This window comes from Perca flavescens, chromosome 17 (genome assembly GCF_004354835.1).
Source record: "Perca flavescens isolate YP-PL-M2 chromosome 17, PFLA_1.0, whole genome shotgun sequence".
Classification (NCBI taxonomy): domain Eukaryota; kingdom Metazoa; phylum Chordata; class Actinopteri; order Perciformes; family Percidae; genus Perca; species Perca flavescens.
In genome coordinates, this window is record NC_041347.1 from 14068994 (window position 1) to 14095207 (window position 26214).

The 26214-nt window shown below is 39.6% G+C and overlaps 4 protein-coding genes across 6 annotated transcripts in view; all 4 read right to left on the bottom strand.

The window, feature by feature from the left end:
* Nucleotides 1-209: 209 nt before the first annotated feature.
* On the bottom strand, nucleotides 210-4140 carry tbxtb (T-box transcription factor Tb). The gene is made up of 8 exons (XM_028603874.1): nucleotides 3789-4140; nucleotides 3417-3681; nucleotides 3122-3256; nucleotides 2851-2912; nucleotides 2690-2751; nucleotides 2412-2588; nucleotides 1927-2059; nucleotides 210-822 (listed from the first exon to the last, which is right to left on the bottom strand). The coding sequence occupies exons 1-8, from the start codon at nucleotides 3986-3988 to the stop codon at nucleotides 552-554; spliced, it is 1305 nt and encodes a 434-aa protein (XP_028459675.1). The 5' UTR covers nucleotides 3989-4140; the 3' UTR covers nucleotides 210-551.
* An 885-nt stretch (nucleotides 4141-5025) lies between these two features.
* Nucleotides 5026-15437, bottom strand: si:ch211-130h14.4 (uncharacterized). Of its 3 annotated transcripts, none has more exons than XM_028604017.1 (12): nucleotides 15339-15437; nucleotides 14895-15053; nucleotides 12665-12745; nucleotides 12394-12517; nucleotides 11494-11587; nucleotides 8596-8680; nucleotides 6402-6473; nucleotides 6198-6301; nucleotides 5939-5999; nucleotides 5530-5669; nucleotides 5327-5429; nucleotides 5026-5246 (listed from the first exon to the last, which is right to left on the bottom strand). In XM_028604017.1, the coding sequence occupies exons 1-12, from the start codon at nucleotides 15402-15404 to the stop codon at nucleotides 5190-5192; spliced, it is 1146 nt and encodes a 381-aa protein (XP_028459818.1). In that variant the 5' UTR covers nucleotides 15405-15437; the 3' UTR covers nucleotides 5026-5189. The 3 variants fall into 3 exon arrangements, with proteins under 3 accessions (XP_028459818.1, XP_028459819.1, XP_028459817.1); XM_028604018.1 differs by having other exon boundaries at nucleotides 11512-11587; nucleotides 12394-12532; XM_028604016.1 differs by having other exon boundaries at nucleotides 12394-12532.
* Nucleotides 15438-19121: 3684 nt separating this feature from the next.
* prr18 (proline rich 18) lies at nucleotides 19122-20760 on the bottom strand. Its single transcript, XM_028604044.1, has one exon. The coding sequence runs from the start codon at nucleotides 20593-20595 to the stop codon at nucleotides 19831-19833; it is 765 nt and encodes a 254-aa protein (XP_028459845.1). The 5' UTR covers nucleotides 20596-20760; the 3' UTR covers nucleotides 19122-19830.
* A 2787-nt stretch (nucleotides 20761-23547) lies between these two features.
* Nucleotides 23548-26214, bottom strand: part of sft2d1 (SFT2 domain containing 1) — a 12563-nt gene continuing 9896 nt past the window's right edge. The window contains exons 7-8 of the mRNA XM_028603842.1: nucleotides 25893-25922; nucleotides 23548-23700 (exon numbers count right to left, since the gene is read on the bottom strand). Coding sequence (XP_028459643.1) covers nucleotides 23661-23700; nucleotides 25893-25922 — 70 coding nt within the window. The 3' untranslated portion in view covers nucleotides 23548-23660. The remainder of the gene's footprint in view (nucleotides 23701-25892; nucleotides 25923-26214) is intronic.

Consider the following 26214-nt stretch of genomic DNA (forward strand, 5'->3'; position numbering starts at 1 on the left):
GTGGTACAAAAAGCATAATTTTCTATTCACATGGTAAACCTCAATTGCTTTCTCTACACTATGAACAATGTTTAATATCATTTAACATTTTTAAACTGTAAATTGTTTTTATTTGCTTACTGCTGTGAATATCATGGAGTTATGCTTAATATAAGCAGGTTAAAATAGATTTTGGTTCACAAACATTAAAATATATGTATTCCCTGCTATGCTAAACAAAAACATTTGCTGAACCAAAAACAAAAGTAAACATAAAATATTAAAAACATATAGAAACTCTCTGGGATTTATTGAGACCATAGCACATTTTTAAAGGGCTACTTCAAAAATTCAAAGTCTCTGTAGCTTCTTATTAGTACCAATTGAGAAGTGAAAAATTATTTTCAGCATTAAATCAAGCGCCCCAAAACAGTCTTTTGCCTGTGAAATCTGAATTGTAAACAAATAAAACTTATTTATTTTGGGGTTGATTTTTCCCTGACGTCAGATCAAAATCCTGCAGACATCATTTCATGGCCATACCTCTCCAAGCTTGCAGAGACACACTTCCATCACAGGGACGGAGGTGTCACAGGAGTCCAGGCTGAAGGCAGTCGCCCGTGTGGAGAGATGTCGTACTGAGATGTGTCATGCATTTCTGTGGCTGTGCTGCTGTCGTACATGGGAGAGCCAGAGGAGGGCACTGTGACTGAGTGAGACAGGCTGGGGTAGTGGCTGCTGGACCCTCGAAGGAACTGGGAGCTTAGGCTGTTGTTTATCCCCCCATTCTGGGACACGGGAGTCAGGGGTGGGTTACTCACAGACCACAGGCTGGTGTATTGACTATACAGAGACAAGGATAAAAAAGGTTTTTAAACATTTTAAAGTGTGAAATATATGAATGAGTTACAGAATCAATAAAGTGCAGTGAAAAAGATCGAACTGAAAGGAGAACATATAGGAAGAAATATACAGTTCAGACAATAAGTTGATTCATGCTCTATTAAAGATTCAGTAGGTAAGCCTTATAAAACTAACTTTCTGTTTGCTGAAACTGACCCTATGTTCCAGTAGAACTACAAGAAGCAGGTAATAAAAAAAAGAATCCAGCTCCTCTGGCAACACCTACAGCCTGTTGTGCGATTTGCAAAAATCCACAGCTCCCCGTTCAGATGCACCAATCAGGGCCAGGGGCGGTGTCTAACTGTGTGTCAATCACTGCTCATGCAGACGCCTTCATTCTCCCTTGTGGGGGGAGGGGCTTAGAAGACCGTTTTGGGCTTTAGCAGAAAGGGGGGAGGGACTGAGAAGTTGTTGATGTTCAAATTTTTTGGCTAAGTCCTGGATTTTCCCAATCCTACCTACAGCACCTTTAAGGTGTTCAAATTTGACAGCAAAGAAAACTACGTGATAGTTTTTCAGTGAGTAAAGATGGTTCATGTCACAGAGAAGGTCACAGCAGAGTAAAGAATTTATAAAAACCCCTATTTGTCTGTTTTTAACTTGTAAATTGTGTGACGTCCTCAGTCTTTTTCTTTTTTTCTCAAAGTCAACTCCTCTTTAGCCTCAGAGATACATAGTTAATTTATTTAGTTAAGCAGAAATAGATTTCTTACACAACTCTGCTTAAAAACAAAACATGCATAAAACTCTTGGACTCGTATAGTTCTTTTTTTCCACAAACATCTGATATACAAGCAAGCTTTATTTGATCTTTTGTATATGTTTGTACTTTGTACTGTTCTGCAATAAAAAAAGAAGTTGAAAACGGAGATATTTATGGAGAGATGGACACTGCTTACCCAAATAATGCCAGAACTATGCACCTAACCATCCCTAGTTATTTTCTCCAATTTAGTTATTTTCTTTGTCCAGATCATCTTCTTTGTGTTTGTGAGTTATACTGTTGAACTGATGCAATACAAATAAACACAGAGATACACAAACCTAGAGTTGGTACCAGAGGTGGAATTGTGGGCCATGGGCATCATGCTGGAGTGTGTTGGCATCTGAAGACTGGACCAGTTATCGTGGCTTGATAGCATTGACAGGCAGGCTGACGAGTTATCGGAGTAACCGACTACAACACAAACAGAGGCACTGGGGTTTAGTAGGTACAGAGGTCACTGGTGATTTCACATATATTAGTCAGAAATGATGTTATCAATAAACCTGTTATTTTCGCAGTATGATTCAGGATGTCCTGTCCCTCTGATATTGATATGACAGTTAAAGGTGTGAATATTCACTTCATACATTCCTTGTCTGAAGCCCAACCATTTACAGCTCTGTGGCTCCACTCACACAAAAGCCAGAGGAATGCAAAACATTCCGTGCTCAGCAACATTTGTTTGAGTTTCTTGTTAATAGCCAGGGAGGAAGTGGTGTAATTCCAGGATGGGTGACAGTAAAGGGTGAAACAGAACACTCACTGGGCGAGTTGGTGCGATGGGCGTACGGACTGGTGTAGGGGGCAGAGCGGTGGTTCCTTAGGGTGGAGTAGTGCTCACAGCCATGGGACGGCGAAAGGGAGATTGGACTCCCAAACTGGCTGTGAGGACTGGCAGGAGGGCAGAGAGAGCCTGTGCCTGGAATAAACCAACCACCTACTGGCCCCACAGATGAGAAGAGACATGATGAAACCATACTGTATGAGCACCATAACTTACAATGTGTGAGATGAAACCAGAAAAGATAATTCAATACTTACAGTGAGAGTAAGTTGACTGCTGGCTTTCATTGACATCTTCTCTTATGTCTTTGTGATCACTTCTGAAGAAATGAAATGATTGATGATATACTTTACCTTATGTTAAACTAAACTTAAAAGACATCAAAAACATTTCTTGTGAAAACAATGTGTATGCTTACCTCTCCTTTGCATCTAGGAAGGCCTTGGCAAAAGGGTTGTGCTTTATTTTAAGAGAAGTTATCTAAAATCCAAACAAAAACAACGAAAAAATAGTTAAGATTGTGGTTTTCTACCAATAAACATCATGAAAGATATACTAAATACCGTGCGTAAATGTTGTGCGTAATTTACGCGCATACAACAAACATAAACATAACATATCGCTGCGTTCATTTTAGTAATATTAGTTTCATATCAGTTTTTTTTACTTAAAAATATATAATTGCCAACCTCTTCGTTTTGGTATGCCGTTACTGCAATGAACTGAGTCTCTGGGAAAGAGTGGCTGGTGATCATCCTCCTCGGGCCTCCAACTCGCACGATATGGATGCGTGGCTCGTACTTGTGTAAGGAATTTAACATTATCTGAAAAACAACAGATCAACACTTTTCATATGCCTGAGATATTATTTTCATATGTATTTTATTTTGAAATTAAAGCATGAAATTAGGAAGAGACTGAACTGTTTTTATCTGAAGAAAAAACAAAGAAAGTACAACATGGAACATGCTCTCCTCTCCTTACCTGGCCTCCTCCGTTTAGTTTGTTGGTGAGTTTGACTTTACTAAAGGAGACGGGCGCTTTCATCCAGTGCGCCCCGAAGTTTGGAGAGTCCGGGTGAATGTACACACAGCTGGGAGTTTGAGGCTCAGGTTTGCCACCGGGGACCCACTCCCCGTTCACGTATTTCCACCTGTGGTTGTCCGCAGATACGAAGTCCAGCAAAAAAGAATACATGGCGTTCGGGTCCAATCCAGACACGTTTACTTTCAGCACCGGAAACATGCGCCTTGATAAACAATAAATTTAAAAAAATGACAAAAGTAATTGTATTATTATTTAAAAGTGCTCTGTTTGATCTGATATTATATACTGTTTGTTTGCATGTAAGCTCACCTGCCATTCTTTGTAACTATCATTTCATTTGTAAGATCCTTAAATTTCTGCCAAAGCTCGTTCTCATCCAGGGACACTTTGAGTTCCTTCTCCGTGGGGTCGCCCTTCTCGCTGCCGGCCTGCAGCTCACTCTCCACGGCACTGAGGAGGTGGTCCACCCGGTTCTGACTGGCCTTCCCGGGACACTCGCCAGCGGCCATCCTGTCCAACAGCTCCAGGGCTGAATAGTTGTAATCGCAGTTCTTATTGAAAAACTAAATCTCTTTCCTCTTCTTGTGTCTTCTTCACAAAGACAAGCAGTTATCTCAGGACGCTGGGCGACATGAAACGCCCCCGAATATATAGGCTGAAGAGAAGCTCCGTCTCAGGATGGGTGTTTGGAGCAGAGATGGTTGGCTCATCTCCTCTTTGATCTTTGCGGGCTTGTCACCCATTGGCTGGGAGCGGCCATATCATTGAGGCCCACAGGATGGCAGCGTTTTGAATAAAGCAGTTTAACCTACTTTATTACATCAACCTGTAAACATTGACACTTAGATCAAAGCCACACCTGCTGAAACCAAACCCCTGTGCGTCGACCATGGCTGGTCTTCAGTCCCTGCTGTTTCTGATTCCTTGAACTTTTAATGAGAAATGTTGCCCAATTGTTGTGATTAAAAACAAATGTTGATGCATTTTTTTGACTGGGATATATTTAGTAAGCCACATTTTAAAGAAAGCCCCAAAATCAGAATCAGAATCAGAATCAGAAAAGGATTAATTGGCAAGTAAGTAACACTTACAAGGAATTTGCCTTGGTGGGTGGTGCATACATAACATATTAAAAAGAAATAAACAAAAATACAAAAATAAATATATGCAATATGGCTGTTTAAACAAGAGAAAAAGGCTGGAAACCTGAAACCATTTAAGTCCTGTGTTAGTGGGTTAAGACTGTGCCAATTAAGGGACGAAAGAAGAAGTTATTCTAATATTAATGAATTATTTAATAAATGGATGACTACATATATAAACACTAACAAATAGATGACAAATTACACTCTAGTGCAACAACCACATCCTTAATAATATATAATAATCATCATCACACACCAATAGATTAATGTTATTATAGTATAACTTTTATTTCAGAATATCCAAACATGAATGTAAGGACTTTACTGTATGTATAACTAATATCAACAATTGACATATTAAAACCATTACTTACACATAATATAGTATTATTATTGTCAGTATAAAAGTATATACTAGTAGTTAATCAGTACAACATGAAATAAACACTATAAAAAAATGTATCTTTCATATACGTGAGACATTAATGCATCCATAAACTGCACTTTACAGATAACTGATACAATAATAACTGCACATATTCCCTGTAAACAGATGGTGATAGCTTCAGTGATCTGTGTTCTCTGTATAGTTTCTCCATAGCTTGAAGCCACGGTCTATTATCTAAAAACAGAACAGAAAATTATGTGTTAAAAAAACAATACAATCTTCACAATAATAATCAATCTGAGAGATAATTCTACCTCTACATGCTTTTGTTGACACACATCTTCAATGGATAAGGGATCAGGTGTCTTACGGCGGCACACTGCTGAGTCCCAAACCAGAGTCTCAAGATCTCGGTGGCTGCCAAGAAACACCCACAAATACAGAATGTCAAGTGACAATCAGTCTTTTGTCTCTAACAAAGTAAATACATATGATGGATGTTTGTATTGACATGCACCTGGCTGAAGTCATTCTGCCCGACTGCTGGGGACGTGAAGGTCGGTCATTCCGGACACTTCTTGGCTGTTTCGGAGAGCAGAGAGGCGGCTGGTTGGTTTGGCTTGTCTTCCCTTGTTTGGAGTCAATGCCCGGAAGCATCTATGGAAGGATAAATATGGAAAAAAAATCTCTCGCTGATTACTCAATTCATAAAACACATGATTTACATACAGACATGTAGTGCCGCAGTGTCATGCTCAAAAATAACTACTGTATTCTAGTCATTTTATTCGGTGTGACCTGTTGCCATGGTGGCTTCCAGAGGAAAAAAACAAACGTTAAAGGCAGATAGTGTGTGACAGCTAGGTGTTAGCTTCCATAGAGCTCTGTGGTGTTGTGTTGTGTTGTGGCTGGTTTGTGTTACTAACCAAATCTTGGTTGCCTCGCTCCTCCTGCCAGCACAGTGAGTCTGTCTCCCTGTCCAACAGTCTGGACCAGAGTTCACAGCAAGCAGAGAAAAACAAACCTCACTCAGTTTAAAGAGCAGTTGAAAGACTCCTTCAATATGCTTCTTTTCTCCTGTCTCCTCATTGGTTCTAAATGGTACTAAAAACAAAACTTCTAGAAAAGATTCAATGATCCATGTCAGTGCATCATTTCTTTTATGTCACTGCCTGTATTACCAACCTTTGGGACGAAGCCATGTTGGTTAAACAAAGATCATGCATTTGTCTCAGCCGTCTCAAGTAAATCTCTGCTTTCCTGCTCTTCTCGGGAATCTCAAGGCTAATCTGTGATGGAGAGAAAGTAGTAAACATGAGCGTTTCCCTCTGTTGTTTTGTGCTGGGCTACTACACACACTGGAACTAAAGGAGGCAACTGCTGACCTACCAAATCAGGCATCTTGCTCTGGAAGTTCTTCATGAAGTTAGGCTGTAGGGTTGCAAATGTGGGGACTTTCATCTGTGGGTGGCACATATTACATTCATCTATCATTTCCTTGACCATTAATCATTTTGTAATTTAAAAACAGACGTCCCCTTGTATACAAGCTGAGGTAACCATGGTGTAAAAGTCATGTGTGTCATAGTCAGTGTCATTTCCCACAGTCCTAGTGTCCTGTTTGGCGCCTCTCTGTCCTGCTCCAACACCCCACCCAGCGCTAACTGTCACACCAGGCCACTTCCTGATGTGGGACTGCAGCACCCACTGTGAATTAACGTTATTGATCTATATGGTGCTATATAGATCCCCAAAGCCCATTCCCCCATCCTCAAAGGATAAAATGCAGGTGCAACTCAAATAAACTTCAGAGAACACATTCAAGTCTGTATTCACTTTGCTTTGCTTCTATTACAAGTGCATGTTTGAAACCATTCAATACAAATCACTTTACTTTACTGCTAACCACTTTAAACCACGTTGTGTACTGTATTTCAAATTCTGGTATTCAAAATATGCTTTAATTGATCTTATAGTTTGGCACTGATGTGTGATAAAGTAGTTAATATGTGTAGATTGATTTGAAAAATGTAAACTTCTATGCAATAACAAAGTTTCAAGTCTGGCTGCTAGCTAATTGTTATATTGAAATAAATGGAAGCCAACATTCATGTTGTGAAAAACACATATATAAAGCACTTTGGAAAACTGTTGGCAGTTATAAAAACTATACATAATGTGTAGTAAATGGGATTAAAGATACTGAAACACAGGTATTGTCCTTTACTATGTCCTCATTAATTTATCACATAAATATAGTGGATTAAATCATTGAAGAACATGACAATATAATGTAATTCAAATAAATATGAGCAAAAATCACCATTGACTTAAGACAACACCTCCCTGACACTGTTTTTATAAGGCTTAAAAGGAAGGTAGTACTTTTTTGCAGAGTAATTGAACTGTATCCATGCACATATTATTGTGAGGTAAACAAGAAAGTAAGGTGCCTCACAAACATTTAAAGCCTGAACCCTGTATCGACACCCCAAAGATGTTAATAGGTGTGACAGGCCTCTCCGCCAGAGGAGGATCTGAGATGTCAGCATGGAGCTGTGGTGAGTAATACTTCTGCATGTCTGCTGGCTTTCACCAGTCTCGTCTGACCACTGTTTGCCTTCCCCTGCTCTCCCTCCAGCCAGGCTCATCCTCTGTTTGCTCAGGCCCGTTTTGACACAGAGGTGAGAGAAAAATGAGTCCTGCGTGTTTGTCCGTATATGCTCATCTCGGCACCTGAGCATAACCTCATCTCCAAAGTCTCTTTACCAGCCTCTCTCCTGATCTCTGTGAAGATGTGAAATAGTGCTCTATATCACCTCTTTATATCCTGTTTCTGCCTTCTTTAATTAATAAAAAAAAAATGAGATGATATAATTTGATCAATAAATTTAACAAGTCTTCTGTTCGTCATGTTATAGGCATGGTGAGCCTTTTCCTTGACACAAGCTACAATTATACTCTGATTTGTCAAGAAAATACGCCTACCAGCACCTTTAAAGCTCACTTTAATTAACACCTTATATCTCGTAGTGTACCAAAGTGTAAAAACAACTACTTGTGGTTTTACAGGGAGTTATGTGCTGGATTATTTCCTTGCCGGGAGCAGTGACTTTCACTGACATGCATCCAGCAAAGACTCCACATAAAACCACACATTGTTATTTAAACACATTTTTTTATGTTTATAAAAAAACAAGATGTAACGTGTTAGTTAGTGAACTTTTAAGGTGCTGGTAGGCAGATTTTGTTACTTTTGGACAGAACCAGGCTAGCTGTTTCCCCCTGCTTTCAGTCTTTACGCTAAAATATCTGCAAACTATTCCTTTAATATTTTGTTTAATGTTACATACACATTTGTGGGAGAAAATAGGGGAACCGAAAACGAAAGCTAAGCTAACTGCAAAGAAGATGAAAAAATATTAAACCTACAATAATGCATTTTACTGCTGAGTGTATTCTATCAGTGTGGGTTTATGTGTGTTGGTTTGAGGAGGCAGTTGGGTGATCACTGCTCCAGGTGTGTTTGCCTCTCACTGCCCTTGTTAAGTGGGATTACTGCCCCTGTGGATTTGACGCTAACCTTGGGAAACATTTGCTCAATTTCATCCTTCTCCCGGCTGCCACTGAAGATCAGCTCTGCCGAACCAGAGCCTTGCTCTGATAACCTACACACACACACACACAAAAAAATTAGTTCATTTTACAGCTGGAAGAACATAAGACCATCAACAGGTAATCATACTTTAACCTAACTGATAATTAGTGAGGAAAATGGTGTCAAAACATCTTTATCGTCCGGTCAACTTGCTTACTGCTGGAATGTCTGTCCTACACACAAAATGTCAGGTTGTTAATATATTCCTAATGGTATGCTACTTCTCAAGAGCAGCCATAGTGTGGTGCAGCTCACACCCAATAACACTGCGCACTCGGGTGACAACACACTTTGTCTGCTGGGTGCAAACTGGCTTCAGGGAGGACTCCTGAGCAAGGCAGCGTTTACTCACAGGACAGTGCAGCAGGTAACAGATCTATACAAACCCCATGAGCTGCACAGGAGGAGGAATGAGGATGTGAAACTGTGCACTCATTTATGTACAATATTATTGCTGACATGTTGATGCTGCAGAAGCTTGAAGATACAAAAACTCTGATAACTCAATAAAAATGTTGCCTAGATGGATCCTACAAAATAAAGAGGCCAGCTCTGTCTTATGTACATTTTCCACTGATTGAAGTCAATTTATAGTAATAGACATGGTATCTTCTGGCCAATCTAATTTTGTGGACCTGTAATGCATACTTGTGAAATTCAACATGTTGAAGAGACCATGACCAGATGGCCACAAAGATAGCAAATTACTGCCTCAACTGTCCAATAAATCATAGCAGCTAATAATAATCATATAAATAGCCACAAAGCAGAGCAGATTGGATGAATTGGCTCCTTACTTAAAAACATAAACAAAGACTTTGAAGACTCCATATTTTCAACTTCAGCTCTAATTGCTTTTATTTTGGGTATTTCTTATGGATGTGGGGAATGTGCCTGTGGCACAGTCGGGTTGGGGGCGCAGGGGGACCGCTGTCTCACCCTGTTTGTCTCTGGGGCGGTGAGATTTCACACTGATGGAGGACTTGTCAGCGCAAGCCTTCACTCGCCTTCTTACCAAGCTCCTAATGTCCCCAAGCCAATGTTCTGTTTAACGGTGGCAGCCTGGTGCTAACATCATACATGCTCCTACTAAACAGAGTTCAGCCCTAATTAACAACAAGGGTGGCAATGGCCAACACTGTTCTGTTATACATTCACAATATGTAAACACAAAGGACGCTGAAGGTGCAAAAATGTAATGTGGATCTGAACATCATCCAGCAAAAAAAGTGGTAGAGTATAATTTGTATTTGAAACTGACAGCACTTATGTTATTCGCCAGGTGTTTGACAATGGCAGAAAGCCCTCACAATTAGGGAAAAATAAATGTTTTTGAGATTTCTTTCTCTCCTTTTCTCTAATTTTCTGAGAATGGATGTGCTGAAAGAAGCGTAAGTTTCAGTTTAAGTGTAAGCGCTGAATGAAGTTGAAGTGTGAATTTAAGTGTAAGTGCTAAGTGAAGAGTCAGTTGAAGTGAAAATGCTAAAAGGAGTTGAAAACTTAAATTTGAAAACTGCAAGAAGTTGAAATGTCAGTCGATATTAGTTGAGAAATTGAGCTGAAGTGGAAGACCTGAAAGAAATTAATGGTGGTTAGAGTGTATGAACTGAAAGATGATCTCAGTTAATGGGTCAGCTAAAGAAAAAGCAAAATCTTCAATAAAGTTTCTTAAAACTGAAGCATTTGTAGTAAAACATTCATAATAATAGGGATAATGCTTGTATAACTAGTGATGAGTGGAACCACAATACAACTCTAACTCTCTAAGCTCTTAGATTATCTCTGCCACGTTTTGGTAAATGGCTTGCTGTTTGCCTGGAAGCTCATACAGCTTTAAATGAGAAGGAACTCTCCAAACAGTTCAACATCTGCTCGCAGTGCAGGCATCAGGTGACACCACTGGCCCAATTGCTATATCTCTTTTGTAGTGGACATAATTACAACATTTTCCCCTGGATGATGTTTGTCAGAGTCAAAGCGACCGTCCGAGGAGGTGAGTCTCCACAACAGCCGGGTCAACTTGTGTTTGGTCATCTCACTTCTACGTGAGTAATCAGCTCTCTGCTCCAGGAGGGTCCATGCTAAACAAGCCTCCAGTGGAGTCGGTGTTTGTTCTTAAAGGCAGTGCAAACAGAGATCCAGAGTGCTTACAGTTTTAGACCAAAGGCCTTTACAAATGAGTAGGCCTACCATCTCCCTGCTGACCCACCACAACCTGCATCTTTGACACCTAAAACCTGAGACATGTACTGTATGCCCTTAACAAAGGATCTTATCTTATCTTAAATATACACAATAAACTGCCAGATGATTGATGAAATTGTATCCTGCTACCTAATACTTAGTTGAGAAGTTCGACACCACTCTCATGTCTGTACAATAAGACTAAACAACAGCCAAGGGGCCAGTTAGATTAGCTTATAGTTTAGAGTTTGTTCACTTTATCTTTTACAGATTAAAGAAACAAAATACGTGTTTAGATAATAATTAATATTTATAATAATTAGTGAGTTTTAGAGGCAGATTTTGTTAGCTTTGGAAAAAGCCAAACTAGCTGTTTCACCCTGTTTCCGGGCTTTATGCTAAGCTTAGCTAACGGCTTCTGGCTCCAGACTTATATTTAACGGACAGATATGAGTGTGTGGCATCAACCTTCTCTTCTAACTCTAAATAAGCTTATGGTCCAAAATGTCAAATTATTGCTTTAAAAGTACCGAATGGTGCAGTTTTGTTTAAAAATAAAAAATGCAGAGAAAATTATTATTTGAATAAAATAATTGTTCAGTGGTCAATACTCAAGAAAATCGAATGCAGACGTATTACAGTGTAGGCAGTCTCCACCTGGAGTGGTCCTCATGTTCTCTCTCTTTAGCGGTGCAGGGATGTTTTTCTGAAGCTGCAGGTCTGCTCTCCAGCACTGTTAACACAGATACACATACAAAGTCCCTATTGTTTTCCCATATAGATCTAGAAAGAAAGTTGTTATATATATATATACACATACACACACAGTATCTCACAAAAGTGAGTACACCCCTCACATTTTAGTAAATATTTCATTATATCTTTTAATGGGACAACACTGAAGAAATTACACTTTGCTACAATGTAAAGTATTAAGTGTACAGCTTGCATAACAGTGTAAATGTGCTGTCCCCTCAAAATAACTCAACACACAGCCATTAATGTCTAAACCGCTGGCAACAAAAGTGAATACACCCCTATGTTAAATTCTCATAGAGGCAGGCAGATTTTTATTTCTTAGGCCAGTTATTTCATGGATCCAGGATACTATGCATCCTGATAAAGTTCCCTTGGCCTTTGGAATTAAAATAGCCCCACATCATCACATGCCCTTCACCATACCTAGAGATTGGCATGGGTTACTTTCCATAAAATCATCTCTCAATGCAATTCAAACCAGCTATTAGGCTAAGTGAAATAAAACCATTCACCACTCACTTTTGTTGCCAGCGGTTTAGACATTAATGGCTGTGTGTTGAGTTATTTTGAGGGGACAGCACATTTACACTGTTATACAAGCTGTACACTTAATACTTTACATTGTAGCAAAGTGTAATTTCTTCAGTGTTGTCCCATTAAAAGATATAATGAAATATTTACTAAAATGTGAGGGGTGTACTCACTTTTGTGAGCTACTGTATATATATATATATATATATATATATATATATATATATATATATCAAAGTGTAACTCAACTCTTTTTCCTGACATCCTCCACACTTTTATGTAGCTGTGATGGGTGACGGTTATATGTGATGCACCTATAAAAGTCCTCCAAGTCGTGATGGGTTTTTAGATGTCCACGCTCAGCTAACTGCTTCTGGAGTTCAAAAATCTCAGAAAATAGATACAGTGACAGAACGCTTTTGATGAATGTCACAGTGAGGGATGTAACATCAATCAATGACGGATTAAAGCGGATTAAAGTCAGGTGTCATATACTTCCGGTATTGGGAACAAAACCTACCATGTAATAGCTGGTTTTAGGGAGGGACTTCAGGTATGAGTCATTGTGCTGCAGCTTGGAGAAGGCCAACTTCTTTTGTTTCTGAGTAGAGAAGAAAAGAGACGGAGGCAGACAGACAGACAGTCAGAGAAGGACAGAGAGGTGTGGGAATAAGAGATTTAAAGTGAGCCTCCCTTGTTTCAGGGGCTGGGAAACAGAGTACACAGAACAAATGAGAAGTAAACATGCAACCACAGGAAGCCATTAACAGCAGCAAGGACCAATTAGGCCCCAGCAGGTGTTCTTGCCGTTGCCTGCTTTGGTCCTGCCTCACTTCTGTGTCTGTGACAGAGCCTTTCGATCCGAGCTGAGGAAACAACGGGTAGTTTCATTTGCTCAGCCATTTGAAACAAAGGAGTCCTACTGGAGGGCCTCTATAGTCCTTTATAGTGCTCTTTTGGTCTCCCCCCCACCAAGTGCAAGTCATTAGAGAGGACAATTACATCCTCCAAGCTCAACTTTTACAGGAGGGGAAGATAAGACAGGATCTCTCTCCTGTTAAAGCCCCTCTATGCAGGCACTCTCTAAAGCTTATTGATCTTTTCACACCCTGTCAGAACAGAGACGAGTCAAAATTAAAGTCAATCACAGAAACTACGTCAGAAGGAGAATTATACACAAGAACAGGAAATGAAATTTGCAAAGGAGAAAAAAAGAAGTGAAATAATGTATGGAAGTGAAAAAGGGCCATAAAAAAGTCCTATAAACAACTTAATACCTAATTGTGAGATGTCACTGCTGAATTCAAAGCATTGACATATTTTACTTTGAAAATCATATGTCTGAATTTGTGGTTTGAATCCCGCTCTTACAAATATCTAGAGAATTTCAAAACGTGATTTCAAGTATTTTCAAGGGTTCACCAATTTATGCAGAAAATTAAATTGTCCAATGTTCAAAAATCTTTATTTAAAGCGACTATACTTTTTTTTTATTTTATAATGAGAATATATCAAATGACAAAGTAAAAACAATGTGACAATGTGAAAGGGATCACTCGTAATGAAAACAATGAAACGGCAAAACGTGAAATTACCTTCTGTACATTTCAAAGAGGAAAGAGGATTCAAACTTTGTACATTTAGATGAGATGGTTTTCAAAATAAAATATTTCAATGCGATAACTTCAACAGTAATTATTTAATAGTTTATTATTAAGTATTTTGTTGTTTATGAGATTCAAATTATTACGCCTTTCTTTGCTTCCATAGAACATACATCATAGAACCAAAAACACTTGCAAATAATTTGTTTTATCTGCAGCAAGCAACATTTGACTAAATAATAATAGTTGCTACAGAAGTCACATTCAGCAACAGTGTTAGCCTGCTATACATACTGTGCAGGACTTAAAGACACAGGATTAAGTTGTAAACTGCAGCTGCAATTGTTTTAATGATATGCACGTCACTTGAAGAGTAAAAGAGAAAGTGGAGGTGTTGTATTCAAAACAGGGAGGCTTTGATTTGCAGGGTTGTGTATTTGAGCCCAGACAAAGTGTAGTGCAGTGGTAGGTAAATAGGGGCCTGTGGCCCGAATTAGGCCATCCAGCCTAATACTTGGCCCCCTGACGGAAGATGAAGTTTTGACTTTCATAGTTTACGTCATGCCCTAAGATAAAGTCCCAAAACAAACAAGTTTATAACCATTATTGTTGTTAAATGAATTACACAATAAATAAACAAACAAAACATATGGAAAAAATACAGGCCTGTGTTTCCACTGTGCCTGTAAACAATAAAATACTGACAAAACTGGCCCATGGATGGATGTAATCACTGACCCCCAGTCGTAGTGTACTGTATGTAGAAAGAAAACCAGAATGTACAGTCAAGACTGGATGGCCAATTCATTTCATATCAGATTGTTTTGGGTATTTTTTACCCCCCGAAAGTTTGTGGTGCAGGTATAGTAATGGTGTGATAACACTGCACGCAACTAATAAAACGATAAACTGGAAAAAGTTAACCATGGCTGGGCAATATCAGAGACAGCAACGATTAAGGTATATAATCTTATGAGTTAATACATTAAAAATGTAATCTGTCATAAATAATCACCACAAGGAAAACACTGATCTCTCATTTGAAACCATTAAATGTAAATGTCAGACAGAGTTTGATCTCTGCAATTCATGCACATGACTCAAATAAAGCACTCAGTTCTGCGTCCTTAAGTTTGAATGATTTACCCGCTTAGTTTCATTCTCTGACTTTGCTGGGGCGGTCTCATTTCTCCTCTGCTGCAGCAGTAATCTTTGTGAGTGGACCTTGTCCTTGAGCAGGGCAGCATAGCGGAGACCGAGAGCGTCTCGGAGACGGTGCAGGTTCCTGTAGGCCTCTAGATGGCGCTGGAGGATAAACAAAGAAAAGGAACAGACACTAACTGAAGAGAAAAGAGCTATTAAAAAAAAAAAAAAGAGAGAGAATGGAGGCAGAGAGCGATGCTTTAGTATTGACTACAGAAAAGGAGATGGGGAAATGATTGATTACTGGTCAAAGACCAGTGGACATTTCATTCTTCAATGTTCTCTCACTGCATCATTGTGCCTTCTCTGCAGACGGCAACAGAACAAGTGTCTTTGTGACTATGAAAGTATCTTAAACATTCTATCATTGGTACAGTATTTATCAACCTGCTCGAGCTGAGCCTGACGCCAGGCCTTGGCCTCTTGGTCCGGTTCTGGAACGCTGTCACCCATTGCCTTCCTCCTCCGGGGCTCCGCTTTGACATCAACCCCTGCCTATCAACAGTAAAAACCCAATTTAGATGCGGTGGGAGTGAATCAGTCAGCTTGCCTGAAGATGATTAAAAAAAAGGAATGCATTTTTGGTAATCCCTCTTGTCTGCCAGCAGCAACCTCCCACACAACTGCCTGATATTGTGTCCTTGCTGAAGATACGCAGGAGGAATATGCCCACTTCCTCTCCTACAAAGCCCCCCATCGTATTTCCTGTCTCTAGAAAACAATTTTGGAAGGCTGTGATCTGCCCTAAGCATATTATTGGGCAACAGCGTCCTCATTTAATCCTGATGAAGACCGATACCCAACAGATGTTGCAGAGGGAGGTTTTAGAGACAGATTTCAACTACAACATCTTTAGGCAATTGTCTTGTCTCAGATTATAAAGACAAAATATAAGATGAAAAGGAATGCAAAATATGGATCATGTTACCAAAAGAATGCAAGGCCAATGGTGGTAACAGCATGCATGCCAAAGCAGATTAAGTACACAGAAAAACATGGAGCTACTTGCTCCCTTTAATAACCCTTAAATGAAGATTGCTTTAGCTTTAATGGCAGGACTGTACTCTTTGATCCAAGTCTTCTCTCTGAGGTCGCCCTGGTTCTGGGAAATGCCTTGTTCCCAACAGGCTGCCACTGAATGACACATTAAGTTTATGGGCTGAGTCTGTTCAGGAAGTGTCTGCTTTGTCTTTTCTCACAAAAGCTGCTGGAAACACGGGATTTATCAGTTGGGTTGCCATAGTAATACTGTCTTGGCAGAGCAAAGGGACCTGCAGTTCTTTTGCTCTCACTGCTGTGTGTACCAGTGTCAGTGACGGGGCGAAGGCAGCATCCATCTGTGCTATCCTGCCACTATAAATCAGTGGAGGATAATGCAGCCATACTGTACCACATCACTCCAGACAGTGATCATGATACTGCAGGGAGGTGGACAGAAGCATGCGGCCATTTTTTTTTTTTACTCCTGCTCCAAAGATTTACAGTTTTTCTGAATTGCTAAAACACTAAACCCTATTCTCTGAACCAAATGCCCAGTGGCCTAAACTCATTTGTCAAATCAATCACTCTTTTTGCAAAACTCTCACTCTCTATAAAACATTTCACACTGTGATGCACTTTTGTTGCAAAATGGTTAACACAGGCAGCAAAAGTGAAACACAACTACAACACATTTGTCATTGTTTACACACGACTCAAAACCAATTGTAGAGAATATAAGCTAGTTCAGAGTGCACAGGTGGCACAGGAGCATTAAATAAGTGCTTTTCACATGTGCTTTTTATTTTGTTTATTTTGTTCTTTGGCCTTTTGCAGTTGGACTACTGTATTGTTCTACAAGTGGCTAATATACAGACATTCAATATTTTAGAACTTGCAATGTACAAGATATTCACTGTACAAGTTGTGATATACTTTTGTTTTCATTGCAAAATGTGTTTACTGTATGAAATACTGTAAAAAATAAAATTAAATTCTGTAACTACATAACCTGCACACTGTTCTTAAGTTTTTGAGGTAATGTCTAATGAATGCTCTGTAGTATTTAGTTATTGACTGGCATTGTATGATTGATTTTGCCAGCAGAGTCAGATGTTTTTGTGAATATAGTTTGAGAATTTGGTTTTGTGTTTACAGTTTTGAAAAAATGGGTGAGGGTTTCATGAAATGTGTCTTAGCAATCGAGAAAAAAATAAAAAATTAGATGTTGCCGGTGTAAACAGAAACAGTTTGAGTGTGGCAGAGGATGAAAAGAGAGACCTACAGCATGGGAAGGAGTTAACAACTCCAAATGTAAAAGACCTTGAAGGGCAGTTTGGAAAAAGTGTTTCCACTTGTTGTAACCAAGCCGACTGTCTCAACTTGTTGCCAGCTCCTTCTTCTTTAAATTCTACTTTTCCTGTTCAATACAAGTAGCCTATTTGAGCTACTTTAGACATACTAATACAGCTCTCTCTCTCACCCTCCAGGACAGACACAGTCATGAATAGCTCAGCTTCAGGCCTAAACCAGACAGCAGTGAATACCAGAGAGAGGCACATAAACAAGGCCACAATTGAAATGACACAATAGAGGAGGATTACATTACTCTCAGTCACCAAGCCAGTAGATATCATCATCACACGAGCCACGGAGAACCAAACGGGTCTTGGTACACGCTGCACTGGCTCAGCCATGATCTCAGTCCGCAACATGCGACAATAAAACCCCTTTGTGACACTGAATGGGAACATCTGAACAGACATGATGCTTTATTCTGGCAGCTTGTTTTTCTACTGACATGACATCTGTAATGTCATGTACCGTACCACAATAACAAAGTATACAGGACACATACCGCATCTGGCACCTGATTACTCTATGTATAGCCATTCCTGAATAACATGTAATTTAACAGGATAACAGCGGACTAAAATATGAAACTCTCAGTGCTGATGAACGGGTTATATAAAATACCTTTCTGACAGCAACAGCTAATAAGTATTCATCCGAAATAGAGGGCAGAGTGCTTGCTTGATGAACGTTTTTGCACTCATCTCTCATAGCAAATCCACCATTGAGGGAATCTTTAAAGAAAATATTGTTGACATGTTGGCATCAAATTCCCAAATAATATCAAACGACAATGTTACCTGAGGTTATAAATCATTTTTCTAAAATAGCTTACCAGTTGTTGGTGTGTGGACTTTTCAAACACTCTAATGTCTTAAAAGGTTGCACTCCTCTGTCTTGTGTGTGGCTTTAAAGTGGACCACACTCAGTGTAAAACTGTGGTTACCAAGTTACAGAGAACAATGGAAAAGAGTTCAACCTTATTGCAGGGAACATTCACACTGTACACACAAACCCACCTATATGTTATGACCCTGCATGAAGATTTAATTTGTGTCCAAGGATGGCGTGTGATTGCAGTTTCCTTCAAAGTTCATCTTGACTGGCTAATTTTAAATAGGTAGCGGAAAAGAACCAAGAAAGAAGCAAAAAGTGTCTTTATAGCCTAATTTCTCTTTAACTCTGGTTTATCGTATTCAGTTTTTTTGTTGTTGCTAAAAACAGTCAAATACTGATTGGTTTCGAAGCCCTCAATTGGTCCCTGACCAGCTGTTTCTCTCTCAGGAGTAGGCTATGTAGGGTTCATTACTACTTATAGCATTAACATAGTTCTTATAGCTCAGTGAGTACCACATGACTATGGGAATGTCAGGATTAAGCTGTCAGTTCAAACTGGGCATACCTTTGCTGCAAACCATATAGTTCTGGCACTTTGGGTGAAATGAACTCCCAGATATTTGGTACCAACACTATTTATCTCTTGTAGCTGCATGCATTGTTTAGTTAGATATAACAAAAGTAAAGCAGACTGGAGGTAATTTCCTGAAGGGATCATGCACCTGGGCCCCACAGTACACTGGTCAGCCCTGCTTAACAGGATATCTGAGAAGCTTAGGACACTAATGCCTGGATGGCCTCAGGTAGCTACAGTGGCAACAAAAGATCCTTTAAAATACAATCTGGGAACTGGCCAGACTGTAAAAGAAATCTAAGTGACTGCAAATCAGCATTATGTAACCGACTCATTCAAAAGGCACAACACAAATCAGCTTTGAAAAGATTTAAAACGGTCAGTGACACTTGCAAGATTAAAAAAAAACATTTTTACTTCAAATGGCAAAGAAAATCATCAGCTGAGAAAACGTTTGACAGTACAAATATTTAGTGAATATGAAATACTGTACATCGCTGATAAATCCCTACAAAGTTAACCCTCTTATTAGAGGAAAATAAACAGTCCAGTTTGGTTTCAGCAGCAGGCGCATATAAAGCCCTGTTGTTGACACCTTATTGTTCTCCAACACAAAGGAACGGTTTCGCGTCCCTTTACGCAAACCCCTCTTCCAATCCACAGGCGCCCCACTGAATACAAAAACCATGTGCAAAGGACAAGAATATCAAGGTAATCAGTTCAAACTTCAACAAAACATTGAACAGGCATTAAACTCGCAAAGCAACGTCCATGTGAACCATAAGAAGCACTGTTGGCTGAGCCACAGGCTGCAATTAAGCTTTAACATCTTATTTTTGTTGAGGAGAGAGGATGTCAAACGCCCTCTTATTCCTATGCAATTTACTCATCTATTTTCATGTTTCTTCAATTTTCTTCATTTTTGTGTGATATCTATTTTAGTACATAACCCCGAAACAAATTGGCATTCCTCTGGAGTGGATTTTATCCCCTCATTCGCTAATCGTTTAATTTGCAGGCGTCAGACTTAAGATGCCATTGCAGCAGGCCTACATCGGTAGTCTATCGGTGTACGCTTTTCATGAGTCCATCATCACGTCAGTCAGCTGTTTAGAAAATGAAATATGAAGTCAGGTGTCAGCAGCCTTTAAGGTGCGGGAGTGCAGAAAGTTTGTCGACTTTTCCCAAAGCAGCGGCATTTTCGACCCCTTTGAGCCACTCTTTACATTTCCTCACAACAGTCTCGTCCACGTCTCCATCCTCTTCTTCATACTCCACATCGTCGTACTTATACTGATCATTCAAAAGAGATATTTTAACGATGGCTGTAATGTCCTGCTCGGCGCTTTCCACTTTGGCGACAGGAGCGCAGCCCTTGGACGCTCCGTGCGCCTTTTTGGATGGAAAAACTCGCCTGTGCCGAAAGTCCGCGGAGGCGCAACACTGCTGCTTTGCCATCATCTGCTTTTCGAGATTCCGTTTTTGGATGACAAGAATGGCTTCAGGGGTGAGACTTAGAGTAAACTGAATCTCCTTCTTTCCTTCCTCTTTGCCCTGGAGGTGTCTGGCGGCGTCCATGGAGCTGGAGCGCCTGACTCCTTCAGACGAGTCCTGAGGTTTGGGTACCGACAGCCAGGAGCTCTTTCCCTGGGTCTCCTGACCGGCACCCGCCTTCTGAGCTGGGCCTCTACTCTTCTCTTGCTGGGCTTTACGCCCCAAATTCCTTAAATTCGCCGATGTCCAAGAAGATGACTGCTTCTCCTTCTCGGATCCACCTTTCTCTCCGCCGGATTTGCTGGTGAGCTCATTGTGAGGAGGCACTCCGTTGGCTTTCTTTTTCCCGAATAGCTCCCTGCCAGGAGAGGAGATCCGCTGGTGGAGGCTGATGGGCGGAAAAGGCATTTTTGTGGCTGGAAGTGATCAGGATACAAAAACGTGCAAATGTTCAGAGTGCAGACGAGGAAGCCCTGCATGCGCAAAGCGACGAGCGGCGCTCTGCGGGCATTATCCAACAGCGGGGAGGAGAGAGGCTGTAGTGCACCTGTTGTCCACACTAACTGGAGTTCAACTGGTGCACACACACACACGGCCTGGCTGCTTTATGATGGAGCCGGCAGGAAGGCGTGGTCAGGAGAAGCACCAAACAAAGCCAGGAAAAAACTGTGGTGATGTCATTTCATAATTTCCAATAACTTCCTGAAGCGATGAGCGACATCCACCTCATCTTTTCTCACAGCGCCTCTGCTGTTTTACAGTCATTAGAAACACAAATTGTTTAATAGATAACCAGTCTAAATAATATCAATCATATGGTATGAACTATGGTGTAAGTGGATCAATTTGTAACCTAAAAGTGACCACAGGTATTAAATGTGACACATTTATCACCTATTTTTAAAGAGTTAAATTGTAACTTTAAATAGACAAATTCATAAGAAATTAAGCAGAAAACATACATCATTTTAAATAATTTTCTACTAAAATGTACCTCGACACTGAAACTCATTGTAAGACATGTTTACACAACCTGTAAACTGGTTTGGATTATAACAGCACGCAAAATGTGCATTATTCATCTCTAACTGATATTCTTCAGTTAAAGTAGTCCTAGCTGGGACTATACCACCCTATACCTTACATTAAATATGCTCATACAGATAATGTTTGGTCCTTGGTGCTGTAAAATAACCCCATTCTGTCCTTGAACTAACAAACCATGTCATTGGCTCAGTCCTTTCTGTCGGTCAATATAGTCTCAAATATCAATTAACTGATCTGTGGTTCTTTCAGCCATTCAGCCTATACAAAAAAACAGAGGGATACACAAATAGTCTATGCTATTAATTTCTCTTCCTTTCTGCGGTTATCTGCACGTTCACACAGACAGTTCTGCAATTGATTCAATGTGATTTTGTTTAGTGTGTAGGGTGTAAGAAGAAATCAATACTTCTTTCCAAATCCGTGTTTGTAGACTGTTTATTTGATATTGCCTGAGGACTTTGAGATTTTACAGTTTGTGAAACATTTTGCCATTTATTATTTAGTTACTCTGTTGATATTAATAGGATGTATTTAAGTGTAAGAAGTATTTTTACACTATAGTGTACAAAGGAATTGTTTTAAAGACAGGAAATAACATTTTAATGTTTGTTTGAATTTCTACAAAATGCAGACTATTGCTGTGTTTCTGCAGCTGAAAATTTCCCAACAAAACCAAAAATCCATCCAACAGTCCACTGACTCACAAAAAAAAAAGAAAAAAAAGAAAATGGCACAGAGTTATTTATTCATTTTTACAAGATGAGCTGGACAAATAAGCCAAAGGGGACACAGGCTCGTTTTATTTTAGTGGGTGTTGTGGCGTGGGATCCCTCTCCTCTCTGACTTAACAATGGATTAGATGTAATAAAAAAAGGAAACAGTTGGGAGACTAACAGATTGCTGAGGTCAGGGTACTTCCCCTCCATCCTTAAATTTTGCCGTAATCCAAAAATAGCAGGCAAAGAAAACCGATCACAAAAACAAGCTTCACTCAACAGAATTATTTTATCCCTTAGATTAATTGCTCAAGGATTTGCTGGGTGTCTGCCAAGTTAGTTGAACAAGTAGTATTGAGGGGAGATTTTGTCCATGTTAATCCACCACCACCACGTTATACAAGCGTCTAATCAAACTATGTGGGGGCTGCACAACAGGAAGTGAAATGCTGTTATTTAGTCGCATCAAGCAGAAAGAAAACCTGGAGGCATATTAAACCTCGAGCAAATCCTGCAGCCAATACACAGGAAAACAGGATGCACAAAACTGTTTTTAAAATCCTTTTATAGCTCCATGACTGACTGCCGGTCCAAGGTATTCTATAAAATTAAAAAAGCACACCTCCTCATCAGGATAATGTGAACATCTGCACCACAGATGGGGGAAGGCTGAGAATTATGAATCTCAAAGAGGAGGTTGTCATGACAACCACATCCTCAAAGGCAACGCCATCATGCCAAAGCAATATAGAGAACTCGATGCAAGCTATTCTGGGTTATTAGGTCACATCAAAATCACAATGCTCAGAAAAGCGCAATTAACGGGGTCATTGCTACATCTGGCAGGAATTCACATTTAAAGAGGAGAAGTCATTTTAATGTAATTTGATGAGCTAAGGGGGGGTTCAAACACGCATACAGACGAACAGACTAGACAGGAGCTGCTTTTTAATTTCTTTAGCTGGAAAAACTCAAAAGAGCTATGGGTATCATATATCCCAGTGCATCATCAGTGAAGCAGTGCCTCAATTGACTTAAGGGAAATGTGTGTGTGTGTGTGTGTGTGTGTGTGTGTGTGTGTGTGTGTGTATGTATGTATGTATGTATATATATATATATATATATATATATATATATATATATATATAAAGAATAGCATCTGAGAGCCTCTTCATGCATCAGTGCCTCGCACACGGACAGAAAAGAGCAAAGACAATGCGTTTTAATGATGTTTGTAAGAAGACAGAACACCGTTTAAAAAAATTTGGTTGTCAAGTATGGTTGGTCAATGTCTACAACGGATCTATTCATAATTTATATATATATATATATATATATATATATATATATATATATATATATATATATATATATACACACACACACACACACACACTTGTGTTGTTAATTATAGCAAAGTCAAAATAATTTCCCTGCACTTATAATAAATGGTATAAAATCTTTTAAATATATTAGCATTAAAGGCACTTATTTCTTTCACTTTAGAAGCAAAAGATAAGTGATATACTCTGATTATAGTTATAGACATTCAGTTAGACTTAAAAAGTGAGGATTCACAGTATGAAACAAGCCACAGTAAAAATCTGGAGATATATTGTATAAACAACAAAAGACGTATATTTTACAGAGCCCTTGTTCTTACAGTCTGAATATTAGGACCAGTCTTCCCAAACTGTGGACTAAGGAGTCCTAACTCAGACAGGTTGTGAAGCATTTCATCACAGCATCCCTGTAAAACAAGACAAAAGAAAATGTCTAAATAACAGCCAGCATTATAACCAATGAAATAAAGACAAGAAATGGAAGAAAAAACAATGGAGGAAATGTTGCCTGAGTGTGGTTCAAAAAAAAAAAAAAAAAAAAAAAAAAAGTACTCAAAATTTTGTCATGCATACAAAATTAAAAGTGACAAAAAAAAAGCACTTCCACCATTTGTCACGGTGATTTGGGTGGGGCTCGTCATGAATAAGTGAGCGTGTTTTGGCGGGGAAGCACCACATGTTCAGAGTGATGGGGGCTCCCTTTCTCCAGGTACTCTGTGTTGAGGGATGATGCAATACGAGCAATCGCCATGGTAACCAGGGATCGTCGTTGCCTACTCCGTTTCCCCTCACACCGTTTTCTCTTGCCATCGGTGTGTTGCTATGCAGACTTCGCCTCTAGCCACAATCAAATTTCGGTGGAGGAGGTGTGAAACCAGTCAAGGTTAAAAGGAGAAGGGGGGATCATAAGCAGTCTGAGAGGGAGGAGGGGAGGTCGGCGGACAGACAGGAGGCTTGCTCCTTCAAAGGCTCTGGTTTGTCCCTCTGATGTTAAACAAAAAACATTCAACACCAGAATCCTCATATTCTTCCTCACATACAGCCTGAGTTTTTTTTTTATGTAATCACTTGAGGCGTGATACTATTTTTGTTTCCCCAAAAACTGCATGAATAAATGAGCAAGGACATCCCCCCATCTCTGATTAAATATCAGAGCAACAGTATCCTTAAAGCACTGTGGGAAGTGCACATGCAGCAGGTTTTAGTGACCTGGCCTGAGAGGTTATAAATAGGCAACAAGGTAAAATACATTAAAGGATCAAGTCCATTGGCCATGTGGTTTTGTGGCATGCCAGGTATCAGTTTGTGTGACCAAAGACCAGAATCAGGAGACTGCATTCTAATGCTTTTTAACGTGTCACTCAGAGGGATACAGGTCTGTGATCCAAAGATGCTGCTCTGTAACAACATGGCAAACAATAAAGAGATCAATCTAAATTAGATAAAAAATGGATTAAAGTAAGAAGCTTAAGGAGAGAGGACAATAATGTGTTGACAAAAAAAAAATACAAAATATAATAAAAAGGAGTAACAAATAAATAAGTAATCATCAGGATTTCAACAGTCAGCCCCATAAACTTGCAGTCAAAATTTGCATTTCTCTGTAGGAATGTGGTTTTTGGAAGGGCGGCACGGGAACAGGTCTTTGTCCCAGCTTTGCATTGTTGTTAGCATTTGGGTTGGGGGAGGGGGAACTCGGAGTGGTTATGGGACGTCTCTCAGCTGTCAGGATGGATTATAGGGTCGCCCAAATACACAAGGCACTTAGTGGGGGGGCTGCATGGGGGCTTTGGACCCTTCACCAAATGAGACATAACCCTGCTTACAGCTGGACTGACAAAACAACATCACACCTCATGCTTGGCTTGGGGAAAGCCTTCAGGTGGTTCACCACATGGCACAATTTGAGAAGTGAACATTTGGGTACAGAAGAGTATTTTGTTTCAATTTCATTCTTTACTGTGGTGTGCTCTGAATAAATTACAAAGTCAATCGCTGTAAGATTTCAAGGCTGTTAGGCTCTATATATCACATTATCTACAATAAGACAAAGCAAGTTAGAACTGAGGAAGACTAATATGTGACTAAAATATTTTTTTATTCTGGTCTCTTATGCACAGCAGCCTATTTGGGTCTTGATCTAATCAAAATGTTGCGTTGTGCTTTAACCCTATAGAGCTTAACATAAGCTCATCACAAGCAATATAAAAGCTACATTGGGAGAGAAATATGTTGCTAAATCTGGCTGAAAGAAATTATTTCATTTAGATATTATGGATAAAGCAGCGTCACAGGGCTAAAGCACAGAGGAGTGTGAAACAACAAGCTGCCATTTGCTTGACACTAAGTGCCTGCACTAGTCGTAGAGGGGGGATTACAGCCATATGGTGGAGGCAAACAGTGTTTGGAGGTAAATGAAAACATGTTTTTATTGAAGGGTCACTCATAATATTCTCCTAGTGTCATTTGTAGACAGGGCATTGTTGAGATATAAATGGTAGCTCTTATAGATAGACTTAATTCAGTAAGCAACACATAGAGCTGAACATAACAGAAAGGACAGATGCACTTCACCATCATGTTCATCATGTTGTTTTACCTGGCAAATGGAATGTAAGAGATGCTGTACCTGAAACGGAAAAAGACAATGACAAGTTACTGACTGTAGAAGAAGATACTAGCTAGATAGAAGAACGTCTGAGCATGTCAAACTAAACACAAGCTGAAGAAAGATATTTTTACTATGCGTTTCATATTTAAGATGAATGTATTGTTTTCCTTTGGAGGGCTGCAAAGTTGGATTTAGTTTTTGACGCTGTACAGCCACATTAGTGAAATATAATTTTTTTTTGTAGATTACTGTAAACACATCTTCCTGGAATTACAAAATGTATTTGTATCATTGGAAATCACAGGCTCTT